Below are 16,628 nucleotides of genomic sequence, written 5' to 3'. Positions count from 1 at the left end.
CTGACCCCTCCTCCTTCCTTTCTCAGTGACTGTGGACAACACCAGCATCCGCCCTATTACTCAGGCCTGCAAGCGGATATCAGTTTTGACTTAGCTGTTTCTGCAGACTCACACACCCTGGCCATGTCTATATCTTGTTGCTTCTTCTTGAATAACGTCTCTGTGCTCCAGCCTTTCCTCTATCCACATAGCTAAAACTTGCAGGCATTCTCATCTCACATCTTGACTACTATGAGCTCCTCCGTTCTGGTCTTGACAAATGCCACCTTGCCCCTCCAGCCCCTCCAAATCCATTAAAAGCATTTCCACAAAGATGATCTTCCTGCCTTGTCACTCTGACCACATCCTCTCACTCTTTGCAGCCTTCCACTGACTTACTCTTTCCCACCACGTCAAACACAAACAACTGTCTTCGCCTGTAACGTCCTTCGTGGCCTATCCCTGCTTTGTTTATGATCTCTTACACAGCATGGACCACCAGTGCTGCAAGTCTTTATGTCCTATTCATCAGATTGTTCCATAAACAGTTTCTCCTATGCCACGTCTGGTGTATGAGGGTAGTTCCCCATTAAAATCTGCACAGTACTACATTATCCTCCTTCAAATCTCTCCTTAAACCTCACCCCTGCTGCAATGCCTACAAAACTCAACAATAACCAAGCTGTTGGTGTGCTGTGACCATTGCTTTACTACACTAATCATAATCCTCTCGCTGTTTCCTTGTGCTTCACCGCACCATCTGTTTGGTGTAGCCACCGTTGTTTCTTGTGTTATATGAACATCTTTTTGTTATCGGTGTGTGCAATGCCTAGCAAAATAGGGCCCTTATCCCTGACTGGGGCGTCTAGTTGTTACCACAAAACAAATGATTATTTGTTAGAAATGGTGCTTTCTTACGTTCAATTCAATTCAGTATCTCATTGTTCTAAATCAATTTCCAACATTTGGTTTCCAAATCTGAGGTGAGAGAGGAACAAGTTGTCCATGGTTGGCCCATCAATTGCGTATATTGCTACTCATAATGTTCTCCTAATCACAGTGAAAAAGCTTCTGACTTAGACTCTGCACTATGTTCTACCATCTTCCTTCGGTTCTTTTCTGTTCCATTTCACAGCCACGCTTGCTAACAAATGTATATGGGGATGAAAGTCACACCTGCTGCACAACTTCTGTTTAATGGGAGGTGTCTGCATCAGGCGGCCTTTAGCCCAGCTGGCTACTAAGTGGCAACACTGCATTGCACAGATACAGCACTGAACAGTAAAGAAGCTTGAAATCGTTTGGAATCCCATCATGGCAGATCTTGCCTGCCTGTGCCTCCTCACACTTTGGCAACACTTGGGCAGCTTGTCATGCCAATAAGTCATCATTGAATTGCATTATTTGATGTGTTTGGCCCTTCCCGCATGAGTCCCCTGCTCAGAATCACAGTTAGTTGTTCTGCCTCTGTGGGCAGTGGCTGTGTCATCTGTGCGTAGCAGCAATAGGGACTCAGGAGCGAGCACAAGACGTGTTCGTAATGCTGGTCATGGACATTTGGTGCTACTAGAGTGCCCTCTGGTGTTCCACCGGGTGCAAAAAAACAAAGATAAAATAAAACCTTTTCCAGTTAGACAAATGTTTCCGGTAAGCAGACCGATGAAGTTACCTCACTGCCTTTGGCCAGGGCAAAGCCACCTCCCAGCAAAATCACAATGTTCCAAGGCATCTTCTGATTAACCGTCTTCCAGTCCAAGAGAGCAGGGAGCACTGAAATCTGTCTTGTGCTATCTAAAATCCAGAACCAATCTGTGAGCCACAGGGATGGAGAGCACATCCAGGGGAGCATCTCTGCACTCCACTCCCAGGGACAAGGGGAAAGTGTAAGCTGCAGCAGCTTTGTGGGCATTGGTCCAGCTGTTTCTTTAGTTGCTCTGGTGCACATTGCTCCTCTGACAAACAGCAACAGTGCCCACAGTATAGCCCTTCTCTCAGCTCCGTGCTCCCAGTGTAGCTGAGAATTTGTACTAAGACACAGCAACACTACTAGTATCTGATGCCTGAGAGATTCCCCACCTCTTGCATTTCCCCCTGGGAGTGGAGAGCTGGAGCAACACGAGATGGGGTAGGGGAAAAACTTCCAATCAGTGAGATCTACTAGACTATGGGATTGTCTCCTAAAGGAAGTGACGGAAGCTTCATCACTTCAAACTTTTTAAACTAGACTAGAGAAAACACTAGTGAGTAGGTCGTAGGGAACTCGCCCTGACCCCCAGAAGGTGGAAGAATGGACTAGATGTGTGGGAACATACCCTCAGAGCTGCTAAGTATCCCCCCAGGAAATCTTATGTCTCCTCCTTGACTCTCCAGCTTCAGCAGTGATGATACATGCATATAATGCCCTTTGCTGGGCAGTGTCTCATTTAATTTATGTACCAGAAACGGAATCACTCTGATCAGCGAACTGCACAGTGGAAAGCATATAATTTCAGTCCTGCAGGAAACTCCAGACACCTCTGAAGACACATCCCCAGCACTGTTCTTTGGCTCCTTGGAATTGTTCAGTGTTTGAAATTCCCTTTGTAAATCCAAGATGCAGGGAAACTTCCTGTGTCCTATTTTGATTTTCTGATGTACTGAGCTAGTTCTTACCTTGTTGTTGCACTTGCTGAGCCCTATTACGACATAGGTAGGTGGGGATCTCTGAAGGGATTAGGAACATCAAAAGTGAAATGAAGATGACAACTGTAGCATCAGTCACATAACTGCAAAAGATTGATCCAGAAATGCGTCTAGTATGTTTGGCGGGGGTATTGAAGGAGCTAGGGCAGCACAATCTGGGGCAAGATTTTACATCTGGATTTGGCATGGTACTGGCCAGAAGGCTAGGCCACAGACTGTGCAGGATTTATCCAGATGGGAACAGAGAAGGCAGGATGCTCTCCTGCACACCCATACTGGATCTCTACTGTTCAGTGTTTGGCTGCTGTTTGGGGGGATGAGAAAAGCAATTATACCTTTTGCCATTCTTGTTGAAGACATTAGTTGCCCAGCCTGGCATGAACCCAGGGTCTCTGGTAAACCAAAGCACCACCAATAATAAGAAGAGGACTGTGACAGCTATCTCTGAAAATCTCATTGGGCCCAGCTTCTTGTGCTCATCCTTGATAACCCTGTAAGCCATTTTCCGCTTTGCCTTCATAGATGCATTAGCTCCACAACCAAAATTATTCCGAAAGCTAGAATAAAACAGAGAAGCAGATGTCATAGCAATTCCCTGGGTATCTGCAGCATTTAAAAGAACATACTGAATTGGCATCCAAAGTCTGTACTTCTCGGAGTGCCAAAGCCACTGTTATTGATTTGTATGACCATAGCGCCCAGGAGCCCTAGTCAGGGACCAGGAACCCATTGTGCTAGGTGCTGCACAGGCACAGAATAAAAAGACAGTCCCTGTGCCAAAGAGTGTACAGGCTAAATGTGAGACAAAAGACACTAGACAGACACAGAGAGAGAGAGATGGCAGGTACAAGGAAACAATGAGAAAATGGTCAGCTGTGGTCTCAGTGCACCATCAGGTTAACTGGTGTCAAGTTTTTTGTAGGCATTGAGGCAAAGGAAAGTTTTGAGGAGGGATTTGAAGGTGGAGAATGAGGTAGCTTTGAGGATGAATATGGACAGATCCTCATCAGTGTGAGGAGCAGCCTGAGAGAAAGCACCAAGGGCCTTGTTTGAACTTTTAACAAGTGGGCAATGGGGCTGACATCATGGGCCCATTGGAGGCAGGAGCTGACATTTCAGTAGTGAATAAAAGATGATAGGTGGGGTGAAGACAGGCTGTAAAGGGTCTGTGAAGTGAAGACAAGCAGCTTTTGTACGATGCGACAGAGAAGAGGGGAGCCAGTGGAAGGATTCAAGAAGAGGGATGATGTGCTTATAGTAACCAGTTAGGAAAGTGATCTTTGCAGCAGCATTCTGAATGGATAGGAGCAGGGCAAGGCTGCATTTGTCAAGATGAGAGAGAAGGTTGTTACGGTAATGGAGATGTGAGATGCTAAGAGTATTAGCTGCATGGATGGATAGGAATGGTTGTAGCTTAGAGATGTCATGCAGAAAGAATCGGCAAGATTTAGACATAGTCTGGATGTGAAGATCTAGTTGTTGAAGATGGTACCAAGGTTATGGGCCTGAATGACAGACAGGCGGGGAATACGTCATGAGAGACTTTGCCAAGAGTGGTTTTGGTAGAGTGGAAGTTGGCAGAAGCCAGATTGGAGAGGATCTAGGATGGAACTGGAGGAGAGGAACTCAAGATAGTGATTGTAGACAGTGCATTCAATGAGCTTAGAGATGACAGGGAGAAAGGGCAGTAGCTGGAGAGGCAAGTGGGCTCAAAGATGTTGGGAGAAGGGGGTTAAGATGGGAGAGACAAAAGGTATTGCTACACTTTGGGATGGAGGTGTAATTTCCAGTTTGGGAAGACATTCCCAGGCTAGCTCTGATCAAACTAGTGCACTAAAAACAGAAATGTAGCCACAGTAGCACAATGGATGGGAGGGGCTAGGTGCCCTGACTTCATAAGAACATAAGAATGGCATATGGGTCAGAGATGGTCCACCTAGCCCAGTATTCTGTCTTCCAACAGTGGCTGGTGCTAGATGTCTCAGAAGGAATGAGCAGAACTGGGCAGTTATCAAGTGATCCCTCCCCTGTCAACCAGTTGCAGCTTCTAGCAGTCAAAGCTTTAGGTACCAGTGCATGGGTTGTGTCCCTGCCCAGCCTGGCTAATAGCGATTGATGGGCCTAGCCTCCATGAACTTATCTAGTTTTTTTTTTAACCCAGTTATACTTTTGGCCTTCACAACATCTCCTGGCAACGAGTTCCACAGGTTGGCTGTGCATTGTGTGAAGAAATACTTCCTTGTATTTGTTTTACACCTGCTGTTTATTACTTTCATTCAGTGACCCCTGATTCTTGTCTTTTGAAAAGGAGTCAATAACACTTCCTGATTCACTTTCTCCCCATCAGTCATGATTTTATGGGCCTCTGTCATACCCCCCATCGTCGCTGTTTTCTAAGCTGAACAGTCCCAGTCTTTTTACTCTCTCCTCACATGGAATCTATTCCAGACCCCGATTCATTTTCGTTGCCCTTCTTTGTACCTTTTTCAATTTTAATATATCTTTTTTGAGGTGGGGCAACCAGAACTGCATGGAGTACCAAGGTGTGGGCGTACCAAAGATTTATATAGTGGCATTATGATATTTGCTGTCTTATTATCTATCCTTTTCCTAATGGTTCCTAACATGCTCTTAGTTTTTTTGACTGCTGCTGCACACTGAGCACATATTTTCAGATAGAGATCTTGGCGTCATCGTGGATAGTTTTCTTGAGAGGTATCAGCTAATTTTGACCCCATAATTTGGTATGTTTGGATTATGTTTTCCAATGTGCATTACTTTGCAGTTATTGACACTGAATTTCATCTGCTGGTTTGTTGCCTAGTCGCCCAGTTTTGTGAGATCCCTTTGTAACTTTTAACAATCATCTTTGGCTTAACTGTCTTGAGTAATTTAGTATCATCTGCGAACTCTGCCCACCTCACTGTTTACACTATTTCCTAGAAAGAAAAGGAGTACTTGTGGCACCTTAGAGACTAACCAATTTATTTGAGCATAAGCTTTCGTGAGCTACAGCTCACTTCATCGGATGCATCCAATGAAGTGAGCTGTAGCTCACGAAAGCTTATGCTCAAATAAATTGGTTAGTCTCTAAGGTGCCACAAGTACTCCTTTTCTTTTTCCGAATACAGACTAACACGGCTGTTACTCTGAAACCTTTTTCCTAGATCATTTATGAATATGTTGACTAGGACTGGTTCCAGTACAGACCCCTGGGGGACCCTCCTATTTACCTCTTTCCATTGTGAAAACTGACCATTTATTCCTACTCTTTTAACCAGTTTCCTATCTTTTAACCAGTTACTGATCCATGAGAGGACCTTCCCTCTTATCCCATGACTGCTCACTTTGCTTAAAAGCTTTTAGTGTGGGACCTTGTAAAATGCTTTCTGAAAATCCAAGTACACTATATCAACTGAATCACCCTTGTCCATATGCTTGTTGACACCCTGAAAGAATTTAAATAGATTGATGAGGCATGATTTCCCTTTACAAAAGCTGTGTTGACTCTTCCCCCACATATCTTATTCATCTATGTGTCTGATAATTCTGTTCTTTATTATAGTTACCTGGTAATGAAGTTAGGCTTATTGGCCTGTAATTGCCAGGAGCAGCTCTGGAGTCTTTTTTAAAAATCGCTGTTTAAAAATCTGGCACAGAGGCTGATTTAAGTGATAGGTTACATACCATAGTTAGGAGTTCTCCAGTTTCCTGAGTTCCTTCAGAACTCTTGAGTGATACTCTCTGGTCCTGGTGACTTATTACTGTTTAGTTTATCAATTTGTTCCAAAACCTCCTCTAATGACACCTCAAATCTGGGACAGTTCCTCAGATTTGTCACCTAAAAAGAATGGCTCAGGTGTGGGAATCTCCCTCACAACCTCTGCAGTGAAGACTGATGCAAAGAATTCATTTAGCTTCTCTGCAATGGTCTTGTCTTCCTTGAGTGCTCCTTTAGCACCTTGATCTTGCAGTGCCCCCACTGATTGTTTGTCAGGCTTCCTGCTTCTACTGTACTTACAAATTTAGCTGTTAGTTTTTGTCTCCCTTTCTCTGCTCTTTAAATTCTTTTTTGGCCTGCCTAATTATGCGTTTACACGTGACTTGCCAAAGTTTATGTTCCTTTCTGTTTTCCTCAGTAGGATTTGACTTCCAGTTTGTAAAGGAGGCCTTTTTGCCTCTCATGGCCTCTTTTACTCTGCTGTTTAGGCATGGTGGCAATTTTTTGATCTTACTATTTTTTTTCTTCTAATTTTGATTCAGAGTATACATTTAGTTTGAGCTTCTAGTATGGTGGTTTTAAAGAGTTTCCATGCAGCTTGCAGGCATTTCACTCTTGTGACTGTTCCTTTTAATTTCCTTTCAACTACTTTCCTCATTTTTGTGTAGCTCCCCTTTTTGAAGTTAAATGCTACTGTGGTAGGTTTCTTTCGTATTTTCCCCCCAGAAGGATGTTACATTTAACTACCTTATGGCCGGTATTACTTATCAGTTCAGCTATAGTCACCTCTTGGACCAGATCCTGTACTCCACTTAGGACTAAGTCAAGAACTGCCTCTCCCCTTGTGGATTCCAGGACTAGCTGCTCCAAGAAGCAGTCATTAATGATACCTAGAAAGTTTATCTCTGCATCCTGTTCTGAGGTGATATATATGTAGTCAATATGGGGATAGTTGAAATTGCTCATTATTTTCGGGTTTTCTTTTTTTGTAGCCTCTCCCTGAGCATTTCACAGTCACCATCACCATCCTGGTCAGCGAATCAATAGTATTTTCCTTCCGCTATACGCTTATTATTCAAGCATGGAATTTCTTTCCATAGATATTCTATGGTACTCCATTTAAGATTTTTATTATATTTGACTCTATATTTTCTTTCACATGTAGAGCCACTCCCCCAAGAGTGTGACCATATTTTGTACCTTGGTATTACTGTCTCCCATTGATTGTCATTGTTCCACCAAGTTTCTGTGATGCCTGTTATATCAATATCCTCATTTAATACCAGGCCCTCAAGTTCACCCATCTTTTTATTTAGACTTCTAGCATTTGTATACAAGCACTTAAAAATGTGTCACTATTTAGCTGTCTGCCTTCATGTGATGGAATTGAATGGGACTCTTTTGTTTGATTGTTTCTCTGCAGTTCCTACCCGTATGGGTAAGTGGTAAGTGGATTTCCTGGGGAATCCTTGGGGAGTGGATAATACAAATTCTCTGATTATGCAAAACCCCTCCTTTTGAAGCTATGTCCAAAGGAGAGGGTGACTGCTGGGTGATTACCAGTTCCTGGAGATTGGAGATCAAAGGCCCCAGATGTATAAAGAAACAGCTGATCTGCTCAGTCTGGGTGCTGGTTCCAGATCTAAAGACCGTTAGGAACATGTAAACACAGGGAAAATCCTGCTGTGGGGTTTGAAGCAATGACCCCATGTTGAAGTTGGGAGTGACCTCTGGTAAGCTTTTTACCATGCAAATAGTTTCTTTTATTGTATTTATATGCATTCTCTGTAATGCTTTTACATTCAGAATAAATATGCTTGCTTAGAATGAGCTGAGCGGTAACTTGTCACTGGTCATAGACTTGGAGAGAAAGCAAAGCCCAGGTGCTGACCTTTAGGCAGACTGGCTTGCTAGGGATATCACAGTGTAGATCAGGGAGTGTGCAGCCTTAAAACCCCTGGTCAGAAGGGAGTTGGACAAGGATTCCTATCCAGGAAAAGGTGATGGCTGGAGATCTGAAACACGACTGGGAACTCCTGGAGCAGATCACAGAGCAAGGAATATAGGTGTAGTTACTCTGAAACTGTGACAGGATCAATGGCAGAAGCATCAATTTATATTTGTTTCAATGAGCATAAAGTACTTACTCAAATCCCAAGAACATTATCTGGAGCCAAATGCAGGAAAGAGCCAACAACAGTAACATGGTAGGGAAAGCAAACATGAACCAGGAAGCGAAGTTCACCACATTGTTATTGGCAGGAAAGAGCCTGCAAGTATAAACAGATGTCACCTCTACAACTGCACTGATTTCTGCCTCATAATCTGTGGCCCAGAGAGGAGAGGGGGCTGTGGGGCCAGACCAAAAACGATCTTGTCCTGGTTCTCCCTTCCTCAGAGTAGTGTCAAATTTATTTTGTCCTTCTCTGCTTTGGCCCCAGCCCAAGGTTACTGATGTAAGCAGTGTCAGGATGAGCTCCACCCTGACATCTGGTGGTGAGGTGTGGCAAGTTGTGGAAAAGAACTTCAGGGGCTGATCTCATTTGCATAGGCACACCCACCCTGCCTAGAATGAGGCCATAGCTGCCCAAATGTTCACTTTGGCTGCTGTGGGATCCCCAGTGTCTCTGTTATTGGGGCAGGAAGAATAAATTGTTATTACCCTGATTATGGGAACTGTGCTTGGAACTGTACTTGGCCTTTTGTTATGATGGAGGGACTCACCATCAACTAAGTAGCACTCGCTAGGCAAGGGTCATGGGTTCCAAAACTCTGTGAATTGAGAGAGGCTGGGGACAAGTATTAATACTTGGTGGCATGGGCCCCTTGGTGAGGGCCTTACATGCTAATTGCACTTTCCCCTCTCTCTACTGTGGAATATCAGAGCTAATTTTGATTCCATTAGGAGTCTAGTTACAGGCTGGTGAGCTCACTTTGGGCTAAATGGTGCACCAGCACTGAGGCTCCCCTACTACAAGCTGAATTCACCAAAGAGCTGAAATCACTGAGCATTGTGTTAAGTAGTGGGGGAGCCTGAAGATATATTGTGGAGCAGTTTGCGGGACGGCTGGAGTGCCTTGTGGACAGGCTGGTGGAGCAGTTCATAGGACAGCGGGAGCTGCTTGTGGGACGCGGAGTGGAGCACTTCGTGGGACGGCGGGAGCTTGTGAGCTGCAGAGCCGAGTGAAGCAGTTCGTGGGGCGGCTGGCGGAGTGGAGCAAAGGCCTATGGAGCTGTGGGGCGGTCAGCTTCAGATCATGTAAGGTGCCCCTTACCTCTCTCTTCTCCCCCACCCCCCATCTCCACCCAGGTTGGGAGGTAAAGCTCTGCAGATAAACTTTTCAACTCTGGGGCTGCCCTGACCAGGGACAGAGACCTTTGGATCACTGGACTTTTGGGACTTTGGGTGATTTGGGGTTGCTGGACTCAAGAACCAAAGGGAAAGAGCATGCCCCAATTTGCTTGGGGTGGGTTTATTGCTCATGGGTTGTGTTATGAATCCTGTTGGTGGTGTTTCCCCAACATAATGCCACATTGTTTCTGTCTGTTATTAAAAGGCTTTTTGCTACACTCAGACTAGGTGCTTGCGAGAAGGGAAGTATTGCCTCTTGGAGGCGCCCAGCGGGGGTGGTATATATTTGTCCCAGGTCACTGGGTGGGGGCTTGAGCCGGTTTGCATTGTGTTATTGGAATGGATCCCCTAGATATTGAACCCGGCCCTTGTTGCTGCCAACTCTGACGGGCAGAAGGGTTACACTACTAACAGACAGCAATTCTGGGGGTGCAGTCCCAAACCCCTCTGTACTCACTCATCAATCTGTCCCTTCATCACCAGGTTGGGGGTAGTACCAGTCAGGGTTGCGATCCCTCCAATACTGGCCGCATAACAAACAGAGAGGCTCATTCCCTTGCAAAATGTCAGGTGCTTCTCCTCTTCCAGCTGCTTCACGTCTTTCAGTTTCTCCTCTTCCTCCACTGTCAGCACATGTCCATTATCTGGGTTCAGAGGCAGGAACAGGAGAAGAGTTGCACAAGCTGGGCTAGACAGGAATTGGGAAGGTTGTTGGGCCTGCTCAACAAAGTATTTCCAGTTTAGGAAACAACAGGCTACCCCAAGGTGAGGAATGGCATCGAGACATGGTCATTTCAGGGCAGACTTTGGTAGTTCCCTGAGCCTCTGTCCCATTTCGTGTTTGCATTGATACAAAATCCGATGAAAAGAGGTTTTTTGAGAAAATTGGAATAATACACAAAATGTGAGTGTGTGATAACACCACGTGGCTACACCATGCAAACACTAGTAACTGGACTCAGCAATGTCTGAACTTGTGGGAGGAAGTGGGAGAAGAAAACACATTCAGGAACACAGGCAGCTCATCCCACATCAGGACCTGATTAAAAAAAGCTTGTGATTGAAATTCAGGGACACTTGAGTAGAATCAAGGGGTCAGAAAAGAAGAGGAAGTCTGATAAAGAAAGGGAGCTGCCTGTTCACAAATTCATAGATTTTAAGGCCAGTAGGAGATCATTGTGATCTTCTAACATGACCTCCTTCATGAAACAGGCCAGAGAACTGCACACTGCCATCCATGTATCAAGCCCAATTATTTGTGGTTGAGGTACAGTATATATTTTTAGAAAGACAACCAACTTGATTTAGGGAATCCAAGTGATGGAGAATTTGATACCTCCCTATGACCGTTACTCCAGTGATTAATTACCCTCACTTAAAATTTGCACCTTATTTCCAGTTTGAATTTTTCTGACTTCAGCTTCCATCCACTGGGTCTTGTTATACCTTTTTTTGCGAGATTAAAGAGTTATCTCATATCAGAAATCTTCTCTGATATAGTCTGGATGCCATAGACATCTTCCTCCCTTATAGAGTTAAAATTTAGAAGCAGGGATGAATGTTGAGGCCAGAAGCACCTAAGATGGAGATGGAGAGGGCACCTGCATATCCTTCATTACCCTAAAGAAGAAAACGCCTACACCTACGCACCTTGTGTTTGTGTCTCTTGAGAGGAATCTGATTTATCTGGTGCTTCCTGCAGCTCGAAGGCTTTGTTGATGCTCTCAGCCACATGCCCAGCTGGGCTGGTCTCCTGCTCTGACTCGTGCAGCTGCTCCAGTACAGCTTGGGCTATTGGTATCATCATGGCAGTGGTGGCAGTATTGCTGATCCACATGGACAGAAAAGCAGTGACAGACATGAAGCCCATAAACAGCCTGCAATGAAGAGGATTATGTGAAGCTCACTTCAGAAGTCAAGGGCACAGTCTTTCCTCACAGTGCTCCATTACCCCATTTCTCTCCCACCCCACAGACACAAAGAAGGACAAAATTATCTTCAATTCTCTCAATCACTTAATGGCCTGGATTTTGTTGGCATGTAAATTCGCTACTAGCCCAGGTTCTTCTCAGGGGAGGAGGGAGGATGAAAGGCAGGGAAGAAGAGGGAGTCTAGGAGAGGATGGAGAGAAAAGAGGAGGAGAGGTTTCCAGGAGAAAAAGATACATATGGCAACAGCATGTTTGACAGGATCCATTAGTGATTGCACTGAAAACCATTCCATTCTGTGGCTAGAATTCTGTATAGGTTTTATTGTGGTATAAAGACTGTCCTGTCAGCTCCTGTTCCTCAGGGGAAATGCATTAATTAGCTGTTGACTAGCTAATGTGTCCTGGACTGGGGTACAGGGCACGGCCAGGGTGCGCATTTCCAGTGGTGGATCTCCTTGTACAGAGAGCTCTCTTTGTTAGGAAACGAAGTTAGCACTAGGGGAGAATAGCAGCACAGAGCTTTTGGCTTGTAATATACAGTACATCCCACGCAGATCATCATTACAGAATGGTACCAAGGCCATGCATGGGCAGAGGGCCCTTAACACAAGATGAGATGAAGTTTGCCCAGCTGAACAGATCTGAAATTGGGGTGATAGTGACCTGGGGGACAGCTAATTGTATAACACTGTCGCCTGGGAGAGAATTTATTTTTGAACCCAGATAGTGATCAGTTAACACTGTTAAGCTTGAGAATCAATAATCTTTGTAATTTATCCCACCTCTTATCACTGCAGTTTCTGTTCTGATTCATATAAAAGTCTAGTCCTCCTTTGGATCTTACTACATTATTTTACAGCAATGAGATACACAAGCTAATTACAAATTATGTACAAAAGTGTTTTGGGTTTTATTTATTTTTATCCTATTGTCTTATAACATCCTCAAATGTTCCCTTGTTCTTGTGGTATGGGACAAACTAGATAGGATCATATAGCTTTCTCTGTATATTTTATAGACCTCTGTAATTTTGCCTTACAATTATCATTCAAAACCAAATTGCGCCTGGTTTTCTAATCTCTTTAAATACAGATACCCCAGTCCCCACTCAGAATCATAATCATTAACACAGTGCTTTTCTATGGGTCTGGTTATGCTGTTCCCTTTCTCACTGTCATTTAGCTACATAATATTAAATATTTCTTATTAAGTCAGTCCTTCCATCCAATATATAGACAGGGGAAAGAAAGAGAGCTGGCTGCAGTACATATCGGAGAACACAGGAGTTCATTACTCATATCACACATCACACAGGAGACTCCCAAACCCCACATAACCTTCTGGCTGAAATGAGATGAGAACGAAATGCAAACAAAGAGCCCGAATCAAGACAGCTCTTAAATGATGGACGTTGGCATGTACTTTGGTGCTTTCCTGAATCAGGAATGAAAAGATTTCCAAACTCCTTCCCTGGGTGGAATCTGGTCTTCTCACTGACTGCCCCACCCCCACCCCCGCCCACTTCTGAGGTTCTCACTCACAGGGCTGGTCTGACCCCAAGGATTAACAAGACCCCCAGGGCGATGCGCTTGTGTAGGTTGCAGTGTTCAACAGCAATGGCCACCATCAGCCCCCCGACGAAGAGCATGTTGGTGTCCTTCAGATACTCCATACAGACCTGTAACAGAAAACAGGGGAGAGAAAACAGTCAGAGAGAGAGGCCAGACAGTCAGAGAGAGAACATTTACTGAAGGAGGGTCAGAGACACTGTTATGCAGGCTACATGCATCCCATACTGCTAATAATTTTCCTTTGGTTTCACTTCTGGAGCTGGACCCAGCATTCATTCCAGGTGGGCAGAGAAATTCTTTGTTCTGTGAGCCTTCTCTCTGGGTGCCAGTCATGCAGTTTCCTCCCCCTCAACGCTGCGTGTTGGAACCATCCTGTCCCTGCAGACTGACCAGATGAGAGACATCCAGACACACTGAGAGAAATTGATGGGGACGCAGATAGGTAAGAGCCAGATCTCTTACTTTAGTTGAATCCATTATGTTCATGAGCGGGAATAGCACGACAGGAAAAAGGGCAGTAACACCCAATGGCAGGACTTCCATACACCAGAACAGCGCCATCACGATGATAACATAACCACATCGGGCTTCCTGAAAGAGAATGCGCACAATCAGAGCACACTGCACAGCTGACTGAGACACTAGCCCACAAGCTTATTCATACGCTCTTACTAAGCATTCAGTCAGAGGCCTGCTTCTAGCCTCTTTCTCCCAACTGTGCCCCAGGTAGAGAAGGGGAACAGATCCCACTTATCTGCCTCCTGTCATGGAGAAAAGGGCAAAGCATTCAGTGACCTTGTCAGAGATCTGGGATATAAATAAGGGGGCAGCATTTACGGTGACCTTGTGGAAGAGCCTTTACAAGGAAATGCAAAACTTATACACAGAAAAAGAAATATATCACTGACTTTGAACCCTGCCCAGATAAGAGGCGGAAGTTCTGAACAGACTCCTTGATTTTGCTGATGGTAGCAACTTCTCCCTGATTTACTTCTGTCTTTGAATGATTGAACAGCTCAGTTAGTCTTTGGTTCAGTTCACTTTTCTCCCGACCTGTTTCATGCAGTGGCCCAGATGAACTCTGATTGGTTTCCACAGCCTTGATTTCTAGCATTGTAAATCATTATATGTTTACTTTTCATTTGATTTTTCACAATTAGCTGCAGCCTTTGCACAGGCTAATGGACAAACTATAATCACAGTTCAACTTCAGTTCCCAATCACTGGGATTTCTTTTTTTATTTTGTATTGTTGTAAAATGCCCTTTGCAATTCACAAAATTATCCAAAAGCTTCTTCCTTCCCCATGGTGAAACGATCCCAGCATTTGTTTCCTACCCTTTCTCCAGGGGACTTTGGCTTACTTCTGCTCTGGAAGACCATTCCAGCTTCTAAATTAAACATATTTACTTCATTACATCACCTCAGGGTGATCTGAAATAGCATGTTGCATGGGGATTCTTTCCTTGGGGAGAGGAAGGGACCGTGGGCTGTAAGGTGCCCTCTCCAGACAAGGGGTCTCTTTTACCAGTGCGTTACTCCAGTTTTTATGACATGCCTGCATTTATTTCGGTGTAGTTCCTCAGGTGGTAACACAGTGGTGACTCGGGCCCGAGGGAAGGAATCAGCCTTGTGGTGGGGACTGAGGGGAGGTGGCTTACATCTCCCTCATTCTGCAACTGACTCAGAAGTGTGGGTCAATGCTGGAAAGCATGACTAGCAGGAAGTTTGCAGAGGGATTTGAAGAAGGAAAGAGTTATGTGGAATCTGGAATTGAGATAATTTCAAACCTATCTGGCAATGTGGGAGACAGCACAGAGATCTTCTGGAGAATGCTCTAAAGGGAGTGGGACGGAATGGTCTGAGCACAGGGTCCAAGTAGAGGAATAGCACTAGACAAAAGCTGAGAAGCAGGCACGGACAGACCCATGAAGACCCAGGAAAGCAAGAGGCAAGCATGACTATGGCATGGAAAGAGATGGAGAGCTTGTGATGTGGAAGGATGAAAGGTGAGATTGAGTAGGCCAGAGAGTAGAAAGTTGCAGTACTTTAGGTAGAGATTACCAGGTCCTGGATAAGGGTTTCAGCAGCAGGAATGGGGGGAAGAGAGGGATTTCTGAGGAACGGATAGATTTTGGCCCCCCATATTCAGTGGCAACCACAGAAACTTTAAAAAGTGCAGTTCCCTAGTTAAATATTCCATCAAGCCGAACATTAATTGGAGTTTCCCAATGTTGATTAATCCATCTCTCCCATTTAGTGTACCTGTGAGAAGCCACTGGGTTCTCTTGGCAAAGCTGTCAGTGAGAATCCCTGGCAAGTCCTGGGATGCTGACACATTCCACCTGCACAGGGTCACCTCCAATAAAGCTTGTCAGGAACACAGTGACAGGAAAGGGGGAGTAGGGGGGGCCTAATAATATTTCACATTGTATGGCTCCAACCCAGGGACAGTGAAGAATTCAGTGATTATGGGCCTTGGTTTAGACTCTCTCCTCAGAACATTGCCCCACATCCTACTCCATTGGGATTTATAAAAACGAAAAATAGAAACTGTCTGGAGGCCTGGAAAAGGGATATCAGTGCTACTGGCAACCAGCGGGGCCATCAGTTATCCCCAGGGACAGAGATACTTCTTTCTCCATTCATACACCCTCCACTCTAGATCTTGCACATCCTGCTACTGCTCCGGTTTCAGAGTAACAGTCTGTGTTAGTCTGTATTCGCAAAAAGAAAAGGAGTACTTGTGGCACCTTAGAGACTAACCAATTTATTTGAGCATAAGCTTTTGTGAGCTACAGCTCACTTCATCGGATGCATACTGTGGAAAGTATAGAAGATCTTCTATACTTTCTATACTTTACTTTCCACAGTATGCATCCGATGAAGGGAGCTGTAGCTCACGAAAGCTTATGCTCAAATAAATTGGTTAGTCTCTAAGGTGCCACAAGTACTCCTTTTCTTTTTGCTACTGCTCCGAATCCTGTTCATGCTCCAGGGGACGCCATGACCACCAGCCTGGCATTCAGGATATAATTCTTTGAGAGGTGTGTGTGTGTGAGAGAGAGAGACAGACAGACAGAGAGGTGAAAGTTTACACCCTCCTTCGAAGTCAAAGCTGGTTATCAGATTAGATGGTCTAGTGAAGCTCCAGGCATCAGGCTCAGCTCAGTGGCTGGGTTTCTGTGTGGTGTTGATTATTTGCCTTTTTATCTTTGTCAATTTCTGCTTCCTTTGGCTTTAGACAAAGCCTTTATAATTCTGTTTGTTTTACCCTTGTTCACACAACAGTTTATCTCAGGGCCCTAGCCATATCTCCCAATGGGGCAAGTTAATTACTAAGAAGGTATGCTGGTTAATTGTGAGGGATCAGACATCTGAGTGTGGCATTATG

The 16,628-nt window shown here is 44.8% G+C and overlaps 1 protein-coding gene across 1 annotated transcript in view; it reads right to left on the bottom strand.

Annotated features, from left to right (window-relative positions):
• Positions 1–16,628, bottom strand: part of SLC13A2 (solute carrier family 13 member 2) — a 31,966-nt gene that overhangs the window by 3,920 nt on the left and 11,418 nt on the right. Inside the window, exons 2-9 of the mRNA XM_074974264.1 lie at positions 13,698–13,826; positions 13,206–13,342; positions 11,385–11,611; positions 10,192–10,378; positions 8,530–8,652; positions 2,997–3,218; positions 2,632–2,744; positions 1,649–1,770 (exon numbers count right to left, since the gene is read on the bottom strand). Of these exons, the coding sequence (XP_074830365.1) occupies positions 1,649–1,770; positions 2,632–2,744; positions 2,997–3,218; positions 8,530–8,652; positions 10,192–10,378; positions 11,385–11,611; positions 13,206–13,342; positions 13,698–13,826 (1,260 nt within the window). The remainder of the gene's footprint in view (positions 1–1,648; positions 1,771–2,631; positions 2,745–2,996; positions 3,219–8,529; positions 8,653–10,191; positions 10,379–11,384; positions 11,612–13,205; positions 13,343–13,697; positions 13,827–16,628) is intronic.

Source organism: Natator depressus, chromosome 17 (genome assembly GCF_965152275.1).
Source record: "Natator depressus isolate rNatDep1 chromosome 17, rNatDep2.hap1, whole genome shotgun sequence".
Taxonomy (NCBI): Eukaryota; Metazoa; Chordata; order Testudines; family Cheloniidae; genus Natator; species Natator depressus.
The sequence above is the reverse complement of the archived record's forward strand: the minus strand, read 5'-3'. Positions and strand labels throughout refer to the sequence as shown.